The 18,529-nt window shown below is 62.8% G+C and overlaps 11 protein-coding genes across 11 annotated transcripts; 8 read left to right on the top strand and 3 right to left on the bottom strand.

Moving 5' to 3' along the window:
* Nucleotides 1-76: 76 nt before the first annotated feature.
* On the top strand, nucleotides 77-587 carry MSY001_3160 (uncharacterized protein; the record flags this gene model as incomplete). The annotated part of the gene is made up of 2 exons (XM_018885052.1): nucleotides 77-460; nucleotides 483-587. 2 exons carry the CDS (start codon nucleotides 77-79, stop codon nucleotides 585-587), a joined length of 489 nt encoding a protein of 162 aa, XP_018741651.1.
* Nucleotides 588-608: 21 nt separating this feature from the next.
* Nucleotides 609-1,412, bottom strand: MSY001_3159 (uncharacterized protein; the record flags this gene model as incomplete). Its single annotated transcript, XM_018885051.1, has 2 exons — nucleotides 609-1,032; nucleotides 1,063-1,412. The coding sequence occupies 2 exons, from the start codon at nucleotides 1,410-1,412 to the stop codon at nucleotides 609-611; spliced, it is 774 nt and encodes a 257-aa protein (XP_018741650.1).
* A 133-nt stretch (nucleotides 1,413-1,545) lies between these two features.
* MSY001_3158 (uncharacterized protein) lies at nucleotides 1,546-3,174 on the top strand (the record flags this gene model as incomplete). The annotated part of the gene is made up of 1 exon (XM_018885050.1): nucleotides 1,546-3,174. The coding sequence occupies one exon, from the start codon at nucleotides 1,546-1,548 to the stop codon at nucleotides 3,172-3,174; it is 1,629 nt and encodes a 542-aa protein (XP_018741649.1).
* Nucleotides 3,171-4,673, bottom strand: MSY001_3157 (uncharacterized protein; the record flags this gene model as incomplete). Its single annotated transcript, XM_018885049.1, has 1 exon — nucleotides 3,171-4,673. One exon carries the CDS (start codon nucleotides 4,671-4,673, stop codon nucleotides 3,171-3,173), a length of 1,503 nt encoding a protein of 500 aa, XP_018741648.1.
* A 144-nt stretch (nucleotides 4,674-4,817) lies between these two features.
* Nucleotides 4,818-5,557, top strand: MSY001_3156 (uncharacterized protein; the record flags this gene model as incomplete). Its single annotated transcript, XM_018885048.1, has 3 exons — nucleotides 4,818-4,825; nucleotides 4,860-5,242; nucleotides 5,280-5,557. The coding sequence occupies 3 exons, from the start codon at nucleotides 4,818-4,820 to the stop codon at nucleotides 5,555-5,557; spliced, it is 669 nt and encodes a 222-aa protein (XP_018741647.1).
* A 646-nt stretch (nucleotides 5,558-6,203) lies between these two features.
* MSY001_3155 (uncharacterized protein) lies at nucleotides 6,204-7,181 on the top strand (the record flags this gene model as incomplete). The annotated part of the gene is made up of 1 exon (XM_018885047.1): nucleotides 6,204-7,181. One exon carries the CDS (start codon nucleotides 6,204-6,206, stop codon nucleotides 7,179-7,181), a length of 978 nt encoding a protein of 325 aa, XP_018741646.1.
* Nucleotides 7,182-7,404: 223 nt separating this feature from the next.
* On the top strand, nucleotides 7,405-11,245 carry MSY001_3154 (uncharacterized protein; the record flags this gene model as incomplete). Its single annotated transcript, XM_018885046.1, has 2 exons — nucleotides 7,405-11,180; nucleotides 11,221-11,245. The coding sequence occupies 2 exons, from the start codon at nucleotides 7,405-7,407 to the stop codon at nucleotides 11,243-11,245; spliced, it is 3,801 nt and encodes a 1,266-aa protein (XP_018741645.1).
* A 190-nt stretch (nucleotides 11,246-11,435) lies between these two features.
* Nucleotides 11,436-12,168, bottom strand: MSY001_3153 (uncharacterized protein; the record flags this gene model as incomplete). Its single annotated transcript, XM_018885045.1, has 2 exons — nucleotides 11,436-12,092; nucleotides 12,115-12,168. The coding sequence occupies 2 exons, from the start codon at nucleotides 12,166-12,168 to the stop codon at nucleotides 11,436-11,438; spliced, it is 711 nt and encodes a 236-aa protein (XP_018741644.1).
* A 163-nt stretch (nucleotides 12,169-12,331) lies between these two features.
* MSY001_3152 (uncharacterized protein) lies at nucleotides 12,332-12,928 on the top strand (the record flags this gene model as incomplete). Its single annotated transcript, XM_018885044.1, has 3 exons — nucleotides 12,332-12,455; nucleotides 12,535-12,662; nucleotides 12,686-12,928. The coding sequence occupies 3 exons, from the start codon at nucleotides 12,332-12,334 to the stop codon at nucleotides 12,926-12,928; spliced, it is 495 nt and encodes a 164-aa protein (XP_018741643.1).
* Nucleotides 12,929-13,592: 664 nt separating this feature from the next.
* On the top strand, nucleotides 13,593-15,275 carry MSY001_3151 (uncharacterized protein; the record flags this gene model as incomplete). The annotated part of the gene is made up of 4 exons (XM_018885043.1): nucleotides 13,593-13,751; nucleotides 13,775-13,864; nucleotides 13,890-15,119; nucleotides 15,147-15,275. The coding sequence occupies 4 exons, from the start codon at nucleotides 13,593-13,595 to the stop codon at nucleotides 15,273-15,275; spliced, it is 1,608 nt and encodes a 535-aa protein (XP_018741642.1).
* A 101-nt stretch (nucleotides 15,276-15,376) lies between these two features.
* MSY001_3150 (uncharacterized protein) lies at nucleotides 15,377-16,318 on the top strand (the record flags this gene model as incomplete). The annotated part of the gene is made up of 2 exons (XM_018885041.1): nucleotides 15,377-16,264; nucleotides 16,286-16,318. The coding sequence occupies 2 exons, from the start codon at nucleotides 15,377-15,379 to the stop codon at nucleotides 16,316-16,318; spliced, it is 921 nt and encodes a 306-aa protein (XP_018741641.1).
* Between the last annotated feature and the right edge of the window lie 2,211 nt (nucleotides 16,319-18,529).

Below are 18,529 nucleotides of genomic sequence, written 5' to 3'. Positions count from 1 at the left end.
GGCGCTTCCGCCGCCACTCACGTGCCACGCGGTGCCCCCGCCGCTCGGGCCGCTCGAACGCCCGCCGGCCTTCATCATGTGGGTGACTCAAGCGGGGCGCACCGCGATGCGGTGTGTGCCTGCGGCGTACGGAGCACGGATTAACACCTCCAGGGCATACCAGACGATCTCGACACCCAACGCACCTAGCGCTATTGGCCCGTACTCGCAGGCGGTCGTGTACAACGGCACGGCCTACGTGTCGGGGTGCATCCCGTTCGATCCGCAGACCATGCAGTGCGTCGAGGGCGGTATCGAGGCGCAGGCGGAGCGTGCCATCCAGAACCTGCTGAATGTCGTCACGGCTGCGGGCTCGGACAAGAGTCGCATCCTGAAGACGACTGTGTTCATGAAGGACATGAACGACTTTGCCAAGGTCAACGTACGTATACTTGTGCTTATCCAGGCTATCTACGAAAAGGTGCGATAAGCTACTAACCCAGGCATTCGCGCCCCACAAGCCGGCGCGCTCGGCCGTCGAGGTAGCACGCCTGCCCCGCGACGTGCTCGTAGAGCTCGAGTGCATTGCGGCCGTGCCGCAGGCGTGACTCGCGCGTGCGACTCTGTAGCTAGGTGAGGCGGATGACGACAAATAGAACCATCCAGCACACCACGACACTAGCGATGCTCCCGAGCGTGAACCAGCCCATCCGCCGCGCCTTCCTCGTGAACACGCCTAGCTGCCCGCGCGTGCGTGTCATGAGATCCAAGTTCTGCTCCAGGCCGGTGCCGGCCTGTTCCACCAGCTGGCGGTCACGCTCCAGCGCATCGGCAAACGCAGCCGAGTTCTGCCGCAGCACACCGGCCATGCGCAGAAGCTCGGCAGAGAGCGATTCTTGTAAGGATCGGTCGCTCGTGAGCGTCGCAGGCCGGGCGTCGTCGGACGCCTTGGCGGCAGGCGCGTCGTCGGCCGGCGGCCGCCGCTGCCGCAGGGTCGGCGCTTCGGGTTCGCTGGAGGGGGCCTGCGCGGCAGCTCGCGGCGGCTCGTGGCGGCTGGGCGCTGGCGGCATGAGCCCTGCATACAGGTAGTCGTCCCAGTAAGTGTCGGCGTCGGAGAGCGTGGCGTGGAGAGGCCGCTCGGCCCATCCCAGAGCCTCGGCGGCATCACGCACCGCGTTAATGCGCGCGACAAGGTGCGCTGGCGTCGATATTTCCGCGGCCATGCGCTGCGCAAAGCGCACACCGGCGAGCAGGCCGCGCACGCGCGCCTCGTCCCCACGCGGCGCCGCAGAGCGAGTGCGCTCGGCGCGTGCCCGCTCGGCCTGCACGCGGTGCTCCAGCGCCGCGACATACTGCGCCAGGTTGTGCGGCAGGTGCTGCACCTTCACACCGAGGGGCTCATCGCGCCCGCGGTAGAACGCGCTGGACGCCATGGCGGCCATAGGCGAGGAGCGCGGTGCTGAGGTAAGCGGCGCCCACGCGGCAGGCGCGGCGACCGTTCTTCGTTGTATGCCATTGGGCTCCTCTCGACCCCTGCTACGTGGAGTGAGTCGAGCTGTGAGAAGCATGTCGCACAAATCCGAGGCAGTGTCTGCGTGTCGTGCGCAGTTGGAGGCGCAGCTGGACAGGGTGCGCGCGCTGAACGCATCGCAGGCGCCGGCCGACCAAGTGGCGCCGGCGCTGGGGGAGCTGCAGCACCTGGGGCAGCGCCTGAGCGAGCTGAGCCTCGCGAGCAAGAAGGGGAAGATCACCCTCAAAACGCCCAAGGGCACGCGCGACTGGGAGCCGCTGTCGATGGCGCTGCGCAAGCACGTGTTCTCCACGATCGAGCGTGTGTTCACGACGCACGGCGCCGTGACGATTGACACGCCCGTGTTTGAGCTGAAGGAGATCCTCGCGGGCAAGTACGGCGAGGACAGCAAGCTCATCTATGACCTGCAGGACCAGGGTGGCGAGCTGTGTAGTCTGCGGTACGACCTGACAGTGCCGTTCGCGCGCTTCGTCGCGATGAACCCGACCGAGTACGGCAACATCAAGCGCTACCACATCGCCAAGGTGTACCGCCGCGACCAGCCGGCCATGACCAAGGGCCGCTTCCGCGAGTTCTACCAGTGCGATTTTGACATTGCCGGCACGTACGACGCCATGGTCCCCGATGCCGAGTGTCTCTGTGTGCTGGTGGAGACGCTCGATGCGCTGGAGATCGAGGGCTTTACCATCAAACTGAACCACCGCAAGCTGCTCGACGCCATCTTTGCCATCTGCGGTGTGCCGGAAGACAAGATTCGCACTATCTCGAGTGCTGTCGACAAGCTCGACAAGTCGCCGTGGGCCGACGTGAAGCACGAGATGGTCGCAGAGAAGGGCCTCGACGAGGCGGCGGCCGACCGCATCGGCACCTACGTGCAGCGCCGCGGCGGGCGCGAGCTTCTCGCCGAGCTCAAAGCAGACGCGGCGCTCACGCAGAACGCGCGTGCCGTGGAAGGCCTCGAGGACATGGAGCTCCTGTTCCAGTACCTCGAGGTATACGGCGTGCTCGACCGCGTCTCGTTCGACCTGAGCCTCGCACGTGGCCTCGACTACTACACGGGCGTGATCTACGAGGCAGTGACGGCTGCCTCAGCGCCGCCGAAGCCCGTCGAGGGCGCGCCGAAGAAGAAGCTGGCCGAGGGCGAGGTCGACGAGAGCACCGTCGGTGTTGGCTCGATTGCTGCCGGCGGCCGCTACGACCACCTCGTCGGGATGTTCAGCGGCTCGAAGCGCCCCGACGCCGTGCCGTGTGTCGGCGTGTCCATTGGTGTCGAGCGCGTCTTCTCCATCCTCATGCAGCGGATCCGCGACGCGCAAGCGCGCGGTGAGCGCACGGCCGTGCGTCAAAAGGAGGTGGATGTCTACGTAATGAGTATGGGTGATGGCCTCCTGCTGGAGCGCATGCAGGTGTGCAAGCAGCTGTGGGACGCCGGCATCAAGGCCGAGTTCCTGTACAAGAAAAAGCCCAAGCTGCAGGCGCAGTTTGCCGTCGTCGACAAGGAGCAGATCCCCCTCGCCGTGCTGCTGGCCCCCGGTGAGTGGGCGCAGGGCACCGTGCGTGTCAAGGAGCAGCTCGGCAAGGACGAAGCTGGCGACAACAAGGGCACCGAGGTGCCGCTCGCTGAGCTGGCCGACTTCGTGCGTGCCAAGCTCGCGCAGGCTTAATTGAGGAACCCTTTGAGCGCGCCGCCCACGTTCGCCACATCGATCAGGAAGCTGTCGTGCCCGTGCGGTGCGTCAATTTCATAGTACATCACATTCGGGTTGCCGTTCATGCGCAGACATTCGGCCATCTCGCGCTGCTGCTCGACCGGGAAGAGAATGTCGCTCTGTACGCCAAGGATGAGCACAGGTACCGCATGCAGGCGGCTCAGTCCCCGCATCAGCGATGGCACATATGCATGCGCGCCAGGATGCGAGATCGTCGTGATGTGCGGCCGCGACGGCCGGCGGGGACGGTTGTGCGCCGTCTCAATCGGCAGGTGCCCGTCGTCGCCATGCGCCTGCATCCGCGTCTCGGCGAGTTCAGCGAGTGCATCATCGGTCATGTCAAAGAGGTCCATCGACTTGGAGATGTAGATCAGCGAGTTTGCATCGTACTTGAGGCAGAACTGCTCGCCCTGGTGGTCCAGGTACGTCTCCACCAGAAAGTCCGGGCACAACGCAGGCGCGCGCTGCGACGGCGACTCACCGTCCCGCAGCAGATGGCGCCGCTGGCGGCCAAACCGCTGCTCCCACTCGGGGCCCGAGCGATAGGTGATCGTGGCAATCTGTCGAGCGAGCTTCATGCCCTTGTGCGGCGGTACTCGATCCGCGCCATAGTAGAAGCCTCGGTTCCAGTTTTCGTCGGCCATGAGCACACTGCGCTGCGCGAATCGCAGCGCAATACCAGACGGCGAGCTGCGCGCACACCCGCTAATGCTCACGACGCGTGCCACGCGCTCAGGAAAGAGATGCGCCGCGGCGATGCTCTGCATACCGCCCATGCTGGAACCGACGCTCGCGTACAGCCGCTCGATGCCCAGGTGGTCCAGCAGCAGGAACTGCGCGCGGATCATGTCAAAGATGCTCAGAATCGGGAACCGCGTCGCATATGGTGCGCCCGTCGGGTCGCGGGGATGCGGACTCGACGGCCCTGTGCTGCCATAGCATGAGCCCAGCACGTTGGTGCAAATGACAAAGAACTTGGACGTGTCAAGGGCCTTGCCCGGACCAATAAAGTCCTCCCACCAGCCCTTGGCCGTGTTCTCCGGCGTGCTTGCTGCATGCGAGCTCGCCGACAGGCCAGTATGCAGCAGAATCACATTGTCGCGCGCCGCATTCAGCTCGCCCCACGTCTCGTAGGCAATCTGGAAGCCTGAGAGCACATTGCCATAGTCGAGGCGAAGATCCTGGTTGTGGCGAAAAACTCGGTACCCTGACACCACCTTGGTATACGACGGCTCCGGCCCCAGCATCTCGAGCTCCTCGTCGGCCGCCGCATCGGCCCGTGCGCTGCCGGCCATCACACGCCGCTCCCGCAGCTCGTGCTGGTCCACACACGGTAGCGGTATCGCATCGTTCCACGTCGGGGGGCCACTCGAAGCATAACGTCGAAGAGGGCGCACAGAGACGCGCGCCAGGGGCGCCCGCAGCAGAGGGCGCACCACCGACCTGGCCCACATAACAGACGGCACGGCCGCTGCTGGGCCCTGCGGCCGTCTTCTCGTACCTCCACCTGCGTCCCTCGCGTCATTCCGAATAACGTCATTCCACGTGATACGATGGCCTCCTGAACGACCGTGCGCAGCGTACGGACGGCCCACACCATGGTGCAGTACGTGGCGCTGGTAGACAACGCTGACACGCAGCGCTGACGCCGCGGCGATCCCATCGGACATTCAAACCAAGTCGCAGTTCTACGAGTATGTCGGCATGCAAGTGGCCGGCCTGCTCGATGGGCAGCGCAGCTGGGTCACGAACCTGGCCAACGTGAGTGCTGTCCTGTACCACTCGATGAACCGCTTCCACGCATGGAAGGACTTGCACGTCAACTGGGCCGGGTTTTACGTGCTTTCGCCGCTGTTCCCCGGCGCTCTACCGCCGACCAAGCAGCCCACGCTCCTTCTGGGGCCGTTCTGCGGGCTCCCGGCCTGCCAGGTCATCGCTTCTGTGCCAGGCCGGGGCGTGTGTGCGGACGGAAGCGCTCAGCTCCCGCCCAAGGCCGTGTGTGTGCCCCACACAGATGCATACCGTGCGTAGACGGGTGGCGCGATACTGACACAAGCTAGCGGGCCACATTGCATGCGACTCGCTCTCGCAGTCGGAGATCGTCGTGCCGATCGTCGTGCCGCGCACCTCGCTCTCTGACGCAGCTCAGGCAGCTCTTAAGGGCGACGGCCCTGAGGACCTTGTCCGCGCCTGGGGTGGGCGCGGTGATGGAGATGATGTAATCATTGGCGTCCTCGACATTGACTGCGAGTCACAGAACGGCTTTGACCACGAGGACGTGGCCGCCCTCGAAGCACTGGTGCGGACAGTGAGCCAGGCGTGTGATTGGTGTGTGTAGGTCTTTCGACTATGGAGTCATGGCCACTCTTTCGACGGCTGTCAGAAAGTCGCACGCGGACCGCGGGGGAGCGCGGAACCCAGAGTTGGCGCACAGGATAACCCGCCAGCCCGTATACTCGAACGTGTGGAGGTCTCGAAGGCTGTGACGGTTGCACCAATCACATGACAAAATGCAAGCCCCGCGACGCGCTGCGGTCGAAAAAATAAGAATATTCTTAGCAAAGAAATGCAGTTTTTGGCTGAGCCCCAGTGTCTTAGCGCAACAAGATAGGTCTGCGGATATCGTGAGGTGGCGGCAAAGAAATTTTTTCCGTGAAAGCCCTCAATCCAGATTCAACCCGCTCAACAAGAAGGTCTTTTTGCCATCCCAGTTGTGAATTTTGCAAGCGCTTCACATACGGCGCTGCAATTTGGTCTTCTCTCCCACTACCTCCATTGATTGATATCTAGGAGCCTTGTTCGAGCATCGCTCAGCTGAAGGCGACTGCTCTGTCCTACCCATGAGTTCTTATTCAGCTAGTTCTTTGCGCGCCCATCCCAGCGGTGCCACGGCGGTAGGTCGCGCTAACGGTCCACTCACACTCCAGACATGCACCTATGCCCCCAATGGATCATCCATGGACATGCGTAGGCCGCGCGGCGCGATGATGACGCCCAGCCCTTCGGCGGATTTGGGTCGTATCGTGTTGAATGACCCCCGTCGGAGTGGCGAGGGCCGCCCCATCAAGCTGAGCCCGCATGCACGTTCAGGAAACGAGGCCTTCTCGACGTCATTCGGTGCGGCGGGTGAGGCGCTGACGACGAGAGCGGCGTCAGAGGCCGACGTGAAGACGCGCAGGAGCCCAGACGCGCCAATGAGCTATACGATGCCGACTGGATCGGCCGGGTCTATGGAGGCCGCTGCGAGAGAGTTTGGTATGGGTCAGAACCACGCCCGGAACAGCTCCGAGGACTCGATTCCCCCGATGCTGCATCCGTCTGGCTCGCCATCTTCGACAGCCACCGACGATGCGGACATGAAGGATTCTTCAGCAGGCTCGCATGGCCAGCACCCGATCATCCACAAGTGCGAGAGCTGCGCCAAGGTCTACCGCCACCCCAGCTGTCTGATCAAGCACCGCTGGGAGCATACCATGTACTGGAAGGAGGCATCCAAGTTCCTGATGAGCAAGCACCAGCAGGTGCAGCTCCTGGAGGCGGCCGCCATCCTCGTCGGCATGGACTCGAGCGCGCGTTCTCTGCCGGAAGAAAAGGCGCTGTGGCCGGCAGCAGTGAGTCCGCCGTCGTCGGGCTTGCTGGGCTGTGAGCACGTCAACTTTGATACACTTATGGCGAACAAGTCACGCCATTCGTCTATGACCCACGACTCGGCACGTATGCCATATGGCACATCGGCGCCCCCGGCGCAGGCGCTCCCTGATATGCATCTGCGCGCCCCTAAAATGGAGCCTCTCGCCAGCTCTCCCCACATGCGTCCCCACTACTCACACCACGAAGCACAAGATGTATCCGAAGATCATGAAGAAACGAGCGAACTGGATATGGCGACTCGAGAAGACGGCTATGGGCTCCATTCGGGCGGCGACGTGATGGCAGATATGGACATGGACGCCGATGAGTAAAATGGCCTAGCGCTAGCGATGGGTGACTGCCTTTCAGGTAGTAACAAAATGTCTTCCAACAAGGCAAGCACGGCTAGGGTGCCGTGAACGAGGTCATAGTGCCACTCCTGTAAAGTGATACGATTCCCATGCCAACGATTCGCTGTTGCGCCCCATATTTTTGTCGGCCGATGTGCCCCACACTCCACACTCGGAAGCCGATAGAGCGTCCACGTTGCCTAGCATGGTGAGCGACGGGGAAAAGCAGGTGCCCGAAGGCTATCGCGGCAACCTGACGCCAGACCATGCGAAGGCATTTAAGGATGCGTGGGAGCTGCTTCTGGACATCTTTCAGCGGAACTGTGAGCGCTCCGACGAGCTCGAAAGGATGGGCGGCCCCAAGGCCGCCCAGACCGGCCAGGAGGGGTCGGCAAATACGAGCAGCAAAGAGAACAGCAAGGAGAGCATAAAGGAGAGCAGCCAGGAGAATGCCACGTCGCAAGATATGAAAGTATTGGATGAAGCGGTGGCCAAGTACGGCGGCAGGTACCTGCGCCAGAGTTTCTGGGATACTGTCAAGATGGATGCGCCGGACCAATTCGTCCTGCGCTTTCTGCGCGCGCGCAAGTTTGACGTGGACCGGTCGGTGGCGATGCTGGTCGGTTCGATCCAGTTTCACCTAGATATCCAAACCGAAACGATCCTGTTCAAGGGTGAGGAGGGCCTGAAGGATGTGCCAGGCTTCCTGAACCAATTTCGCCGCGGCATCTCGTACATCGAGGGCAACACAGACGCGCACGAATTTCCCATCTACTTTATCCATGTGGCGCGCCACCTGACGAGTGCGCAGAAGCCCGAGACGCTGCAGCAGTTTGTCGTCCTGGCCATGGAGAATGTGCGTCTCCTCTGCACGCCCCCCATCGAGAAGTGCGTGATTGTGTTTGATATGACCGGTTTCGGCCTGAAAAATATGGACTGGAACTGTGTTATGTTCATCCTCAAGTGCCTCGAGGCATACTATCCCGAGTCGCTCCAGCGAATCTACATCCACGGTGCGCCGTGGATCTTTAAGGGCATCTGGTCGGCACTGCAGCCGCTGATGGATCCCGAGGTGCAGGCCAAGATCCGGTTCAGCAGCAAGGCACAGGAGCTCGAGGAGTATGTGCCTCGGTCCCGCTTCCGCAAAGGGATGGGCGGCACGCTCGACTGGGACTGGTCGTACCCGGAGCCGGAGCCCGGTGAGAATGCGCTGCAGAAAGACACTGAGACGCGTGTCCAGTTGCAGCGCGAGTTCCGTGCGCTGTGTGAGCAGTTCGAGGACGCAACGCAGGCGTGGCTCGGGGGCGACAAGGAGATGGAATACCGTCGCGAGGTCCTGACACGCCAGCTGCGCCTCAAGTATTACCAGATGGCGCCGTTCGTGCGTGCCGTGACAGTGTACTCGCGTATCAAGGTGCTCCGCAACGACTTTACGATCGAGTGGACCTATCCTCAGCTGGACGGCTCAGTGCAGTCCCAGACGGTCAACGAGCGGCACAATGCGCCTGCGCTGCTGCAGTGGCTCCGCGAGCACGGTGAGGACACGCTCGAGAACTCGGTTGGTGGCCAAAAGAGCCCGTGCATGGTGGCTGGCACGGCGTTCGCGCCAGCAGAGGCCACGAAGCACTCGCCGACAGAGGCCACGAAGCGCTCGTCGGCAGAGGCCACGAAGCACTCGCCGACAGAGGCCACGAAGCACTCGCCGACAGAGGCCACGAAGCACTCGCCGACAGAGGCGACGTCGCCCCCTACGGCGGCGGGCGCGGCAGCTGGTGGCACAACGGGTCAATCGCCAGCCGTCCCACGGAAACAGCGGCGCAAGCCCGTGCCGCAGCTCGACGAGGCCACACTGGCTTCGCGGGGCGAGCGTGGTTCCGACTCTGCCGCGTCTACGCCGCAGCGTAGCAGTGCGGTGGAAGCCACGTCGCCAGCCGCGGAGGACGAGGCGGCTACGCGCGCGCGCGCTGTGCCACCGACGCCGGCTGCCGACGACCTGGATGGTTTCGCGTCGGCGGAAGAGTTTGCGGGCGACGACGTGGAGGTCGAGGAGGAGCGCTATGCGGCGCCGGCGGCGTGGACGGACAACTTGGATCTGGACGACGAGGAGCGTTCCCTGCTGGCCGAGGATGGCGAGCTGCCGATGATACCGGAGACGGTCGTGACGCCGCACTACATCCCCGCGAAAGTTGCGCCGCACGACTGCCAGCTGAGCGAGAGTGCGCTGCTGGAGGACCTGGAGACGGCGCACGAGGCGATGCAGCTCTTCCTCAACTCGCAGATGCGCGAGGCGGAGGAGCTGTGCCGCGAAGGTGCCGGGACGCGTCTGTACTGTGCGGCGGGCATGTCGATGGTCAATGTGGTCAAGAGTCTGATGACGTTCGAGCCCGAGGACATGCAGGTCGCGATGGAGTGCTGCCAGCACACGAAGCGGATCGCCGCGTGCCTGCGCAAGAAGAAGAGTCGGCTGTCGACGGTGCTGCCGCAGGCGAAGAGCGCGATCTCAGAGTACTCGCTCGTGCAGCAGCACGCCGAGCTCGTGTACGCCGAGTCGATTCTGTGCAAGTCGATCCTTGGCATCCTGTATGCGGGCGACACGATTGGGCTTGTGCGCGAGGCGATGAACCTGCGCACGGCGTATGTGGTCCTGCGCGAGCTCCTGCGCATGCTCGAGGCCGCGGACGAGGCGGTCGAGCAGGCGAACCGCGACGGGCGGCCGTCGACGAAGGCGGCCGACCAGGACCTGCGCTCGGGCGTGTACTTCGGCATGGGGTGCTGCATGCTTGTCCTGTCGCTGCTCGAGCCGCGCATGCTCCGGTTCATGGAGGGCGTCGGGTTCGCGGCCGATCGGCGGCAGGCACTGCGCCTGTTCGAGCGGGCCGGCGGCTGGACGCGCGACGAGGTCGAGCCGCGCATCGGGGTGCCGCAGGAGGGTATGCGGCGCCCCCTGTGCGACCTGGCGCTGCTGCTATACCACCTGGTGATCCCCACGAGCGTGCCGCTGCCGGACGTGGACCTGTCGCAGGCGGACCGCGTGCTGTCGTGGAACCTGCACCGCTTCCCGCAGGGCACCTTTTTCCTGTTCTTTTCGTCGCTGCTGTATGCGACCCAGGCGCTGCCCGAGAAGGCCGTCGAGTGCTTCCGCACGGCGATCGAGTCGCAGCGCGAGTACAAGCAGCTGCACCATCTGTGTTTCTGGCGGCTCTCGCTCACGTACCTGGGCATGGCCGAGTACGACCGGGCGCTCGCGTGCTTCGACATGCTGGTGCGCGAGTCCAACTGGTCCAAGGCGATCTACCAGTATGCCAAGGCGGCGCTCCTGTACGAGGCGAGCCCGCTGCGCCGCACACAGGCCGCAATGGCGATGAAGCAGGTGCCGGCGCTCGCGAAGAAGATGGCCGGGCGCCATGTGCCGTTCGAGCGCTTTGTGATGCGCAAGGCCGCCAAGTTCGAGCGCCAGTCCATGCTGGGCCTGCCCGCCCTCGAGTTCGTGTACATGTGGAATGGCTTCGCGCAGACGCCCGTCGCGACGCTCATCGCGCAGCACCTGACACACATCGACCGCGTCATCGACGAGCTGCTCGCGTACAAGTCGCCGAGCACCTTTGCCGGCGGCGCCAGCGACTACTATGCGCTGTACTCGCTCGCATACTTTCTGCGCGGCGTCGCGCTGCGCTACGTGGCCTTCCCGGAGCCGCACACGGTCGTGCGGCCCCCCGTGGGCCAGCAGCTCGACATGGCCGAGGTCGCCGACGACGCGAGACAGTCGCTGCTCAAGGCGTGCGCGCACGGCGAACACCTCGATGCGGTCGACCGATACCTCGTGTACTTTGCGCACTACGAGCTCGGCTCGCTGTACCTCGCGCAGGGCGACCTCGCGCGCGCGCGCCGCGAGCTGGAGCTCGTCGAGTCGCGCCGCCCGCTCGTGCCCCAGGAGAGCAGCCGCCTCAAAATCCCGCGGGCCTCGTACCCGATGAGCCACCTGTGCCAGATGCGCGCAAACCTCCTGCTCCAGCGCCTGCAGCCAAGCGACGGGCCCAGCAAGCTGACACGCTCGTTCTCGCGCCGGCTGCGCTCGCTCAGCGGCGCAAGCGCGCCGCCGAGCGCGCCGCGCTCGACGGCCGCCGCCGTCGCAGCGCCGACGCAGCACTACAACGACATCCCCGAGCGCCTCGAGCGCGCGCCCAGCGGACGCGACCTCGGCCGCCGCGCACGCTCAAGCCGGCTGCTCCTATAGAACTACTTGCCGCGGTGTAGCGCAAACGTCTCCTTGACGCCGCGGCCGGCCCGCAGGTCCGCCATGCACAGACCGTCGACGCGCCGGCCCTCGGTCGCGAGCTCGACGACCCGCTCGGCGACGGCGGCCGGCACACTCACGACGCCGTCCACGTCGGCGAGCAGCACGTCGCCCGGGTGCACCGTGACCGGCGGAAAGAGCGGCGCCCCGTCCGCGCCACGCAGCACCGTCGGGTCGGCAATCTCGAGCGGGACCTGCAGCTCGCTCGGGCGCGTGAACGGCGACTGGCCGAGGACCGAGTGGCCACGCGCAAACACGGGAAATGCGCTCTCGCGGTGCTCGCCCAGGTCGCGGCACCGGCCATCGATCACGACGCCCCGCACGCCAAGGCTCTGCGCGCGCGCCGTCATCAGCCCGCCCCACACGGCCGAGCGCGTGTGCGGCGGCGCCGACACGAGCATCACCGAGCCGGGCTCCGCCGCGTCCACAAAGTGCTTCGCGGGCCGCGGCGCGCCCTCGTCGCTCTGCGGTACCATCTTGACCGTGAACGCGGGACCGCAGACGGACGCCCCGCCGCGGCTAGGCTCCGGCGAGTACATCTCGATGCCAGGCAAGTAGCCGCCATGCGGAAGCTTGAGCTTGATGAGCGCATCGGCCACCTGCGTCAGTGGGCACTCGTACCTCGCACGACGAAAAGCTCGCGAGCCGAGCCAGCACGGCCTGCGGCACCGACATGGTAGAGGGGCAGCGGCGCACGCGGCACCTCCACCTGCGGCGCCGGTGGCGGCCCGGCAACCACCATGTCGCTGGTAGGTCGGCACCTCTGACGCAGTTTGGACAAGTGGACGGAGGCCTTGCGGGCCTGGGGCGCCCGGCGCGCTGGGGCGGGCTGAGCGATATGTTTGGCGGGTTTGACCGCCGCTTCCCTGCGCCGCCCGAGTCGTACGAAAACTACTTCAAGGCGTACCATATGAGCCGCTTTGGCGGGCGCGAGCGCAAGGATGTGAGCTACGGCGGCAAGGGTGCGTAGACGGTGCTGACCCAGTGATTATGCCGCCGTCGGCGCTCGCGACGATCAGTATGTGGCGGTGCTAACGGCAGCCGATCTGGAGCTCGAGTCGCCGTGGACCTTTGTGCTGCGTGGCGTCGGGCATGCGCGCGCGCAGCGCACGCACGCGGGCGTCGTGGAGTTTATCGCGGACGAGGGCAAGGTGTACCTGCCGTCCTGGGTACGTGTGTGCTGCTGACGCAGATGATGCGTATGCTCGAGCTGCAGGACGGTGACCCCATCCACATGCAGGGCACGCGCCTGCCGAAGGGCCAGTTTGTCAAGCTGCAGCCGCAGACGGTCGACTTCCTGGAGATCAGTGACCCGAAGGCCGTGTACGTCTGGCGCGCTCACGCAGGCTCGAGCAGGCATTGCGCAACTACCCGACACTCACGCGCGGCGACATTATTGAGATCTCGTACAACTGCCTCACGTTCGAGATCCTGATCATGGAGGTGCAGCCGGACGCGGACGGCATCTCGATCATCGAGACCGATCTCGAGGTCGACTTTGCGGCGCCCAAGGGGTACGTGGAGCCGGCGCCGCAGCCGCGCGCGGCGCCGTCGACTATGGCGTCGAAGCTGCACATTGACCAGGCGAAGTACGACGTCGTCCGGGGCGCGGCGTCCAGCGACGGCGCGAGCGCGAGCACGCCATTCCGCGGCCTGGGGCAGACCCTGAGCGGGAAGAAGACCAAGGGCAAGAAGGACAAGCCGATCACACCGCGCGATCCACAGAGCCTCGTGCGCAGTACCGAGTACGTGCCTGCACTCACACAGCCGCCCCGCTATTGTGACAAACGATACACTACGGGAGGACAAGCATGTGCCGGCCGCGCTGAACCTGCCCTTTGGCCAGCTGTTCTTCGGCTACGACGTCGAGCGCCTGCCTGTCCCCGTGTCGCACGCAGACAGCGCGCCTGCGCCCTCTCAGGACGCGCCCCCGCCTGGCGGCACGGCCTTCCAGGGACAGGGCCACACGCTCTGGGCGCGTCCGCCGCCCGAGGTCATTGACATCGACTCGGACTAGCGCTGGTAAATAATTGCAGACATACCCACCGTAAAAAAGCCCGCCGCGCCGCGCCGTCGCGGCCGACGCGACGACCTACGACATGTCAGCACCGGTTGCAACCGCGCAGCCCAGCACGAACTACCGTGCGTTTAAGAATGCCGACAAGCCGGAGGAGGTGCGGCGCTCGAATCTGAGCGCGGCCAAGGCCGTCAGCGACGCGGTGCGCACGTCGCTGGGCCCCAAGGGCATGGACAAAATGGTGCGTGGCCGCTGCTGACCCAGATTCAAACGTCGTCAGGCGAGGTAGTGATCACGAACGATGGCGCCACCATCCTGAAGCATATGGCCGTCGTGCACCCTGCGGCGCGCATGGTGCGTATTTGCCACTCACATGCAGCTCGTCGACCTCTCGCAGGCGCAGGACGTCGAGGCGGGCGACGGCACTACCTCCGTCGTCGTCATCGCCGGTAGCCTGCTGGGTGCCGCGGAGAAGCTGCTCACGAAGGGCATCCACCCCACCGTGATTGCCGAGTCGTTCCAGCGTGCGGCGGCGAAAGCCGTCGAGTTCCTTGGCGAGATTTCGACGCCGGTCGACCTGACCGACCGCGACAGTCTGCTGCGTGCGGCGACCACGTCGCTGAGCTCCAAGGTGGTGTCGCAGTACTCGTCCATCCTCGCGCCGATCGCCGTGGACAGCGTGCTGCGCCTCGTGGACCCGGCGAGCAGCGAGAGCGAGACGGTCGACTTGCGCGATATCCGCATCGTGAAGAAGGTGGGCGGCACCATCGACGACACAGAGCTGGTCGACGGCCTTGTGCTTGAACAGAACGTCGTCACGTCGAGCGGCGGCCCCTCGCGCGTGGAGAAGGCCAAGATTGCCGTGTGCCAGTTCCAGCTGAGCAGCCCCAAGCCGGACATGGACAACCAGATTGTGGTGAACGACTATCGCCAGATGGACAGGATCCTGAAGGAGGAGCGGCAGTACCTGCTGAATATGTGCAAGAAGATCAAAAAGACGGGCTGCAACGTGCTGCTGCTACAAAAGAGTATTCTGCGCGACGCCGTCAATGAGCTGGCCCTCCATTTCCTGGCCAAGCTCAAGATCATGGTCGTCAAGGACATTGAGCGCGACGAGATCGAGTTCCTCTGCAAGTCGCTCGGCACGAGCCCGATTGCGGACATTGAGGCGTTCACCGAGGACAAGCTCGCCAGTGCCGAGCTGGTCGACGAGGTCCAGCACAGCGGCGCTCGCGTCGTCAAAGTGACCAAGATCAAGAACCCCGGCAAGACCGTGAGCGTGCTGTGCACAGGCTCCAACTCGCTGGTACTCGAGGAAAGCGAGCGCAGCTTGCACGATGCGCTCTGTGTCGTGCGCTGCCTTGTCAAAAAGCGTGCACTGATCGCCGGTGGCGGGGCCCCCGAAGTGCACGTGTCCCGCAAGCTCGCGCAGTGCGCGCAGACGCTGCCGACCATGGAGGCGTACAGCTTCCAGGCATTCGCGGAAGCGCTCGAAGTCATCCCGACGACGCTGGCCGAGAACGCCGGCTTGAACCCGATCACGATCGTGACCGAGCTCCGGAACCGCCACGCCATGGGCGAGAAGACCGCCGGTATCAACGTGCGCAAGGTGCGTTAGCGATCACTGACAGTACAGGGCCTGATCACCAACATTCTAGAGGAAAACGTTCTCCAGCCGCTTCTCGTGTCTACGAGTGCACTGGAGCTGGCATCAGAGACGGTGTCGCTGCTGCTGCGCATCGACGACTACCACCTGTCCCGCTAGGGCGATCCGCCGCCGTGCCTGTAGTTTGGGAAGTAAGTGCATACATCCCCACGGTATAGATGTTGCGGCCGGAGGCTGTGCGGAGCTCGGACGTCGCCACCATGCAGAACCCGTATCCTGCGCCGTCCGGACAGCGTCCAGTAACACTGCTGGAGCCGCCGACGCAGATGGCAGCGCAGTCGAGTGCCAATGCGTACAACGACAGCGACACTTGGGGCAACCGCTTCTCTTACGACAACGATAAGTTCGTCGACGATGCAGGCGTCGATGACACCGCCATGTTCGCTGATGCACATGCTCCTAACAGCTTGGAAAAGGCATACCGTGGGCTGAATGGGTACCGTGGCATTTGGCTCCCAGAAGACCGTCGCGCCTTCCGGAGCCAGTCGCTGTTTATGAAAATCTTCCGGATTCTCGTATGCGTCTTGGTGTGGGGCATCATTCTGACGCTATGTATCTTGATGCTACTGTTTGTGTTCTTGCGTCCGCCCAATATTGGCCTAGACAATATCAATGTCCCCAGCTCAGACGATGTGCAAATCCAAGGCAGCTCGTTCCAGTTCAACACCGAAGTCTTTTTTCAGATTTCGAACCCTAACTATGTGTCGGCGACACTGAAACAAGTACATGCTGTGGCATACGACGCGACGGAGCAGTCATTGACGATCGGCTCTTGCAAAGCCGATGATCAAGTCATCGCTAAGCGCGATAACACGACTTTCGCACTCCCCTGTCGTCTCCAGTACGATGTGGCGAAGGATCGGAACTTGAGGGTTGCACAGGATTTGGCGACGCGCTGCTTTAAAACCCATGAGAACTTGAGAATCCTGCTTAAGGTTCACATTTCCTTCCATCTATATTCCTTCAGCGTCCCCATTGATGTGAGCCCCACGATTACCATGGGCTGCCCCGTGACGGAGCAACAGGTGGAGAACGCGCTGGGCAAGAAACTGAGTCAACTAGGCATCGGCATAAACTCTCGCCGAAGTGTACGGGAACCGCCGGTACAGCGCTCGGCATTATGGACGCCGGACGACCTATGACGTATATGTACTCTGTTTTCTGTATATAATAGTGGGGGTCCCGGTGGCCCAGGCTAGCTTATTTCCGCATACAAGCTTTCAGCTTCCCCACAGCCCACCGATAGAATGCCTGCTGAGACCTACGCTGCTCTCACACACCTGGCTCTCAACGTGATGCCGCCCCGTACGGAGTGGCTCAATATGGGCTACTGACTAGACACGGACGTATTTCCTGAGGCTTGTGAAGGTTCGTGGACAACAACTAACGGCAAAGCGCTGGCGGAGCTGCTGCACAGCGCTGCACAGGTGGCGCCCGGCGACCGTGTGTTGGATGTAGGCCACGGATGCGGCGATTCGCTCCTCCTCCTGAGCCGGGGCTCCCTGAGCTGTCTTCATGGAGTTACGTCCCTACCAGTTCATGCACAACGCGCACAACAACGACTCGGCAACCAAGCACAAGTCTGGTGCGCTGACGCCGTCGACTGGCTTGCCCAGGACGATGGCGCTGATGCCTACGACGTGATATTAGCCCTGGATTGTGCGTATCACTTTCATAATCGCGCACTCTTCTTTGAACGAGCACACAGACGGCTTAAGCCGGGAGGACGTCTAGCGTTGGTGGACCTGGCGTCTGCCTGGCCGTACCCGGAAACAAGCTCGTCCTTTACGCCCAGCACCTTACCGGCGCCCATGCATCCGCCTAGCTGGGGCAAGCGCGTACAGCATTGGATGACGTGCTATTTATCTGGCACCCCAACCCAATCGATGGTTCCCTGTTCTACCTACATGGAGCAGCTCCAGACGGCAGGCTTCTCAATTATTCAACTACGGGATATCTCGCACGACGTATTCCCTGGGTTTTCCACCTTTTTACAGGGTCTCGGAATCGACGACCAAGCATGGCGTGCCGGGAGTCAAATGCAATGGGCAGCCTTGCGTGCATTCGGGCGTGTCGTGCACACGTGGGCCCAGGGCGGGGACACGGGCATGGCTCGCTGTGTGCTTGTCGTGGCCACGGCTTAATTCCATGGCTTTGACCAGAGTTTGACACCTTGCACGGGGCTGATCTTGGTATGCGTCCGCGCGGCTGCCATAATGGTACCATCCACGCATGTAGTATGTGCCTGAGAATCATCCGGGGAAGATACCCATTCATATCCACTCGCACGGAAATATTCCACCACCCGCGGCCCTTCTGTGCTGCCCTGTATATCCACTTGGCCGTCAGGGGTATAGGTGAAGTCGACATGGACGCCACCCCTGTACATGCCTTCGAATAAAACAGGCTGAATCACATCCTGTGCATACTCGTTGTGCATTCCTTTTACATCATCTCCGTTTTTAAGCAAGGTTTGTACGCGCGGGCTGCGATACGGACGAATTACAATAATATCCACGGCCTCTGGGGGGCGACGAAGATGAGGCTCGCTTAGTACACCAGCGAAGGGCGCTGGAATAAAGTCTGCCTCTAAGCGATCCACCAACATAGCATTCATGTAGATAAAAACGCCGGCCATTTCTACGCGCCCGTCGCCATGGCACAGATAGTCATCAAACGCGGCGCTTACTGGCTTGAAATCCCTCATAACTGGGTCGTATCTCAGGACGTGTCCATGGTCCAAAGGCTGGAGGAACAGTGTTGCATCAAACCAAGTGTTCATATTCTCCTCCGCTGCGATTTTGAAACGCTCGATACCCGGGTGTTCAGTACGCAGAACCTCCGAATCACGCAGGATAGCAGCATGAAGTGCATGCGATGCCACTACTGTCGCAGTAGAGTGATAGGGATCCACCTGTAAGAAAGAGAGCGGTATCAGAGATTGCACATCTCCTTGGAGGAATGCCTCAAAAGAACGTAGTCGCCACTGTTCATTGTCAGATGGGCCTGGCCCGAAATGAGACTGAAACAGTGCGTTGCCCGTGCCCGTAGGGACAAGCACCAGCTGCAACTTGGAAAGATCTTGTCCAAACTGCTCTGTAGCCTCCTCGATGATTTCGTGTGTCGTTCCATCGCCACCCAGTAGAATTAAGGTTGAGGTCTGAGTCAAGGGCGAAAGATAGCGGACCGCGTCCTTGGCGCCCCTAATGGGGTTCGTCACATGGTATATAGGCTCAGGTCTATCCTCCTTCTGTATCTTCCATATATTCAATTGGGGCTGGATATATTCACGAATTAGCACTTCGGCAAGTCCCTTGCCGGCCGCCGGATTGTACACCACACACACAGCCATA

This window comes from Malassezia sympodialis, genomic scaffold (assembly GCF_000349305.1).
Source record: "Malassezia sympodialis ATCC 42132 genomic scaffold, msy_sf_19, whole genome shotgun sequence".
Classification (NCBI taxonomy): Eukaryota; Fungi; Basidiomycota; class Malasseziomycetes; order Malasseziales; family Malasseziaceae; genus Malassezia; species Malassezia sympodialis.
This window is presented reverse-complemented; position numbering and strand designations above follow the sequence as displayed.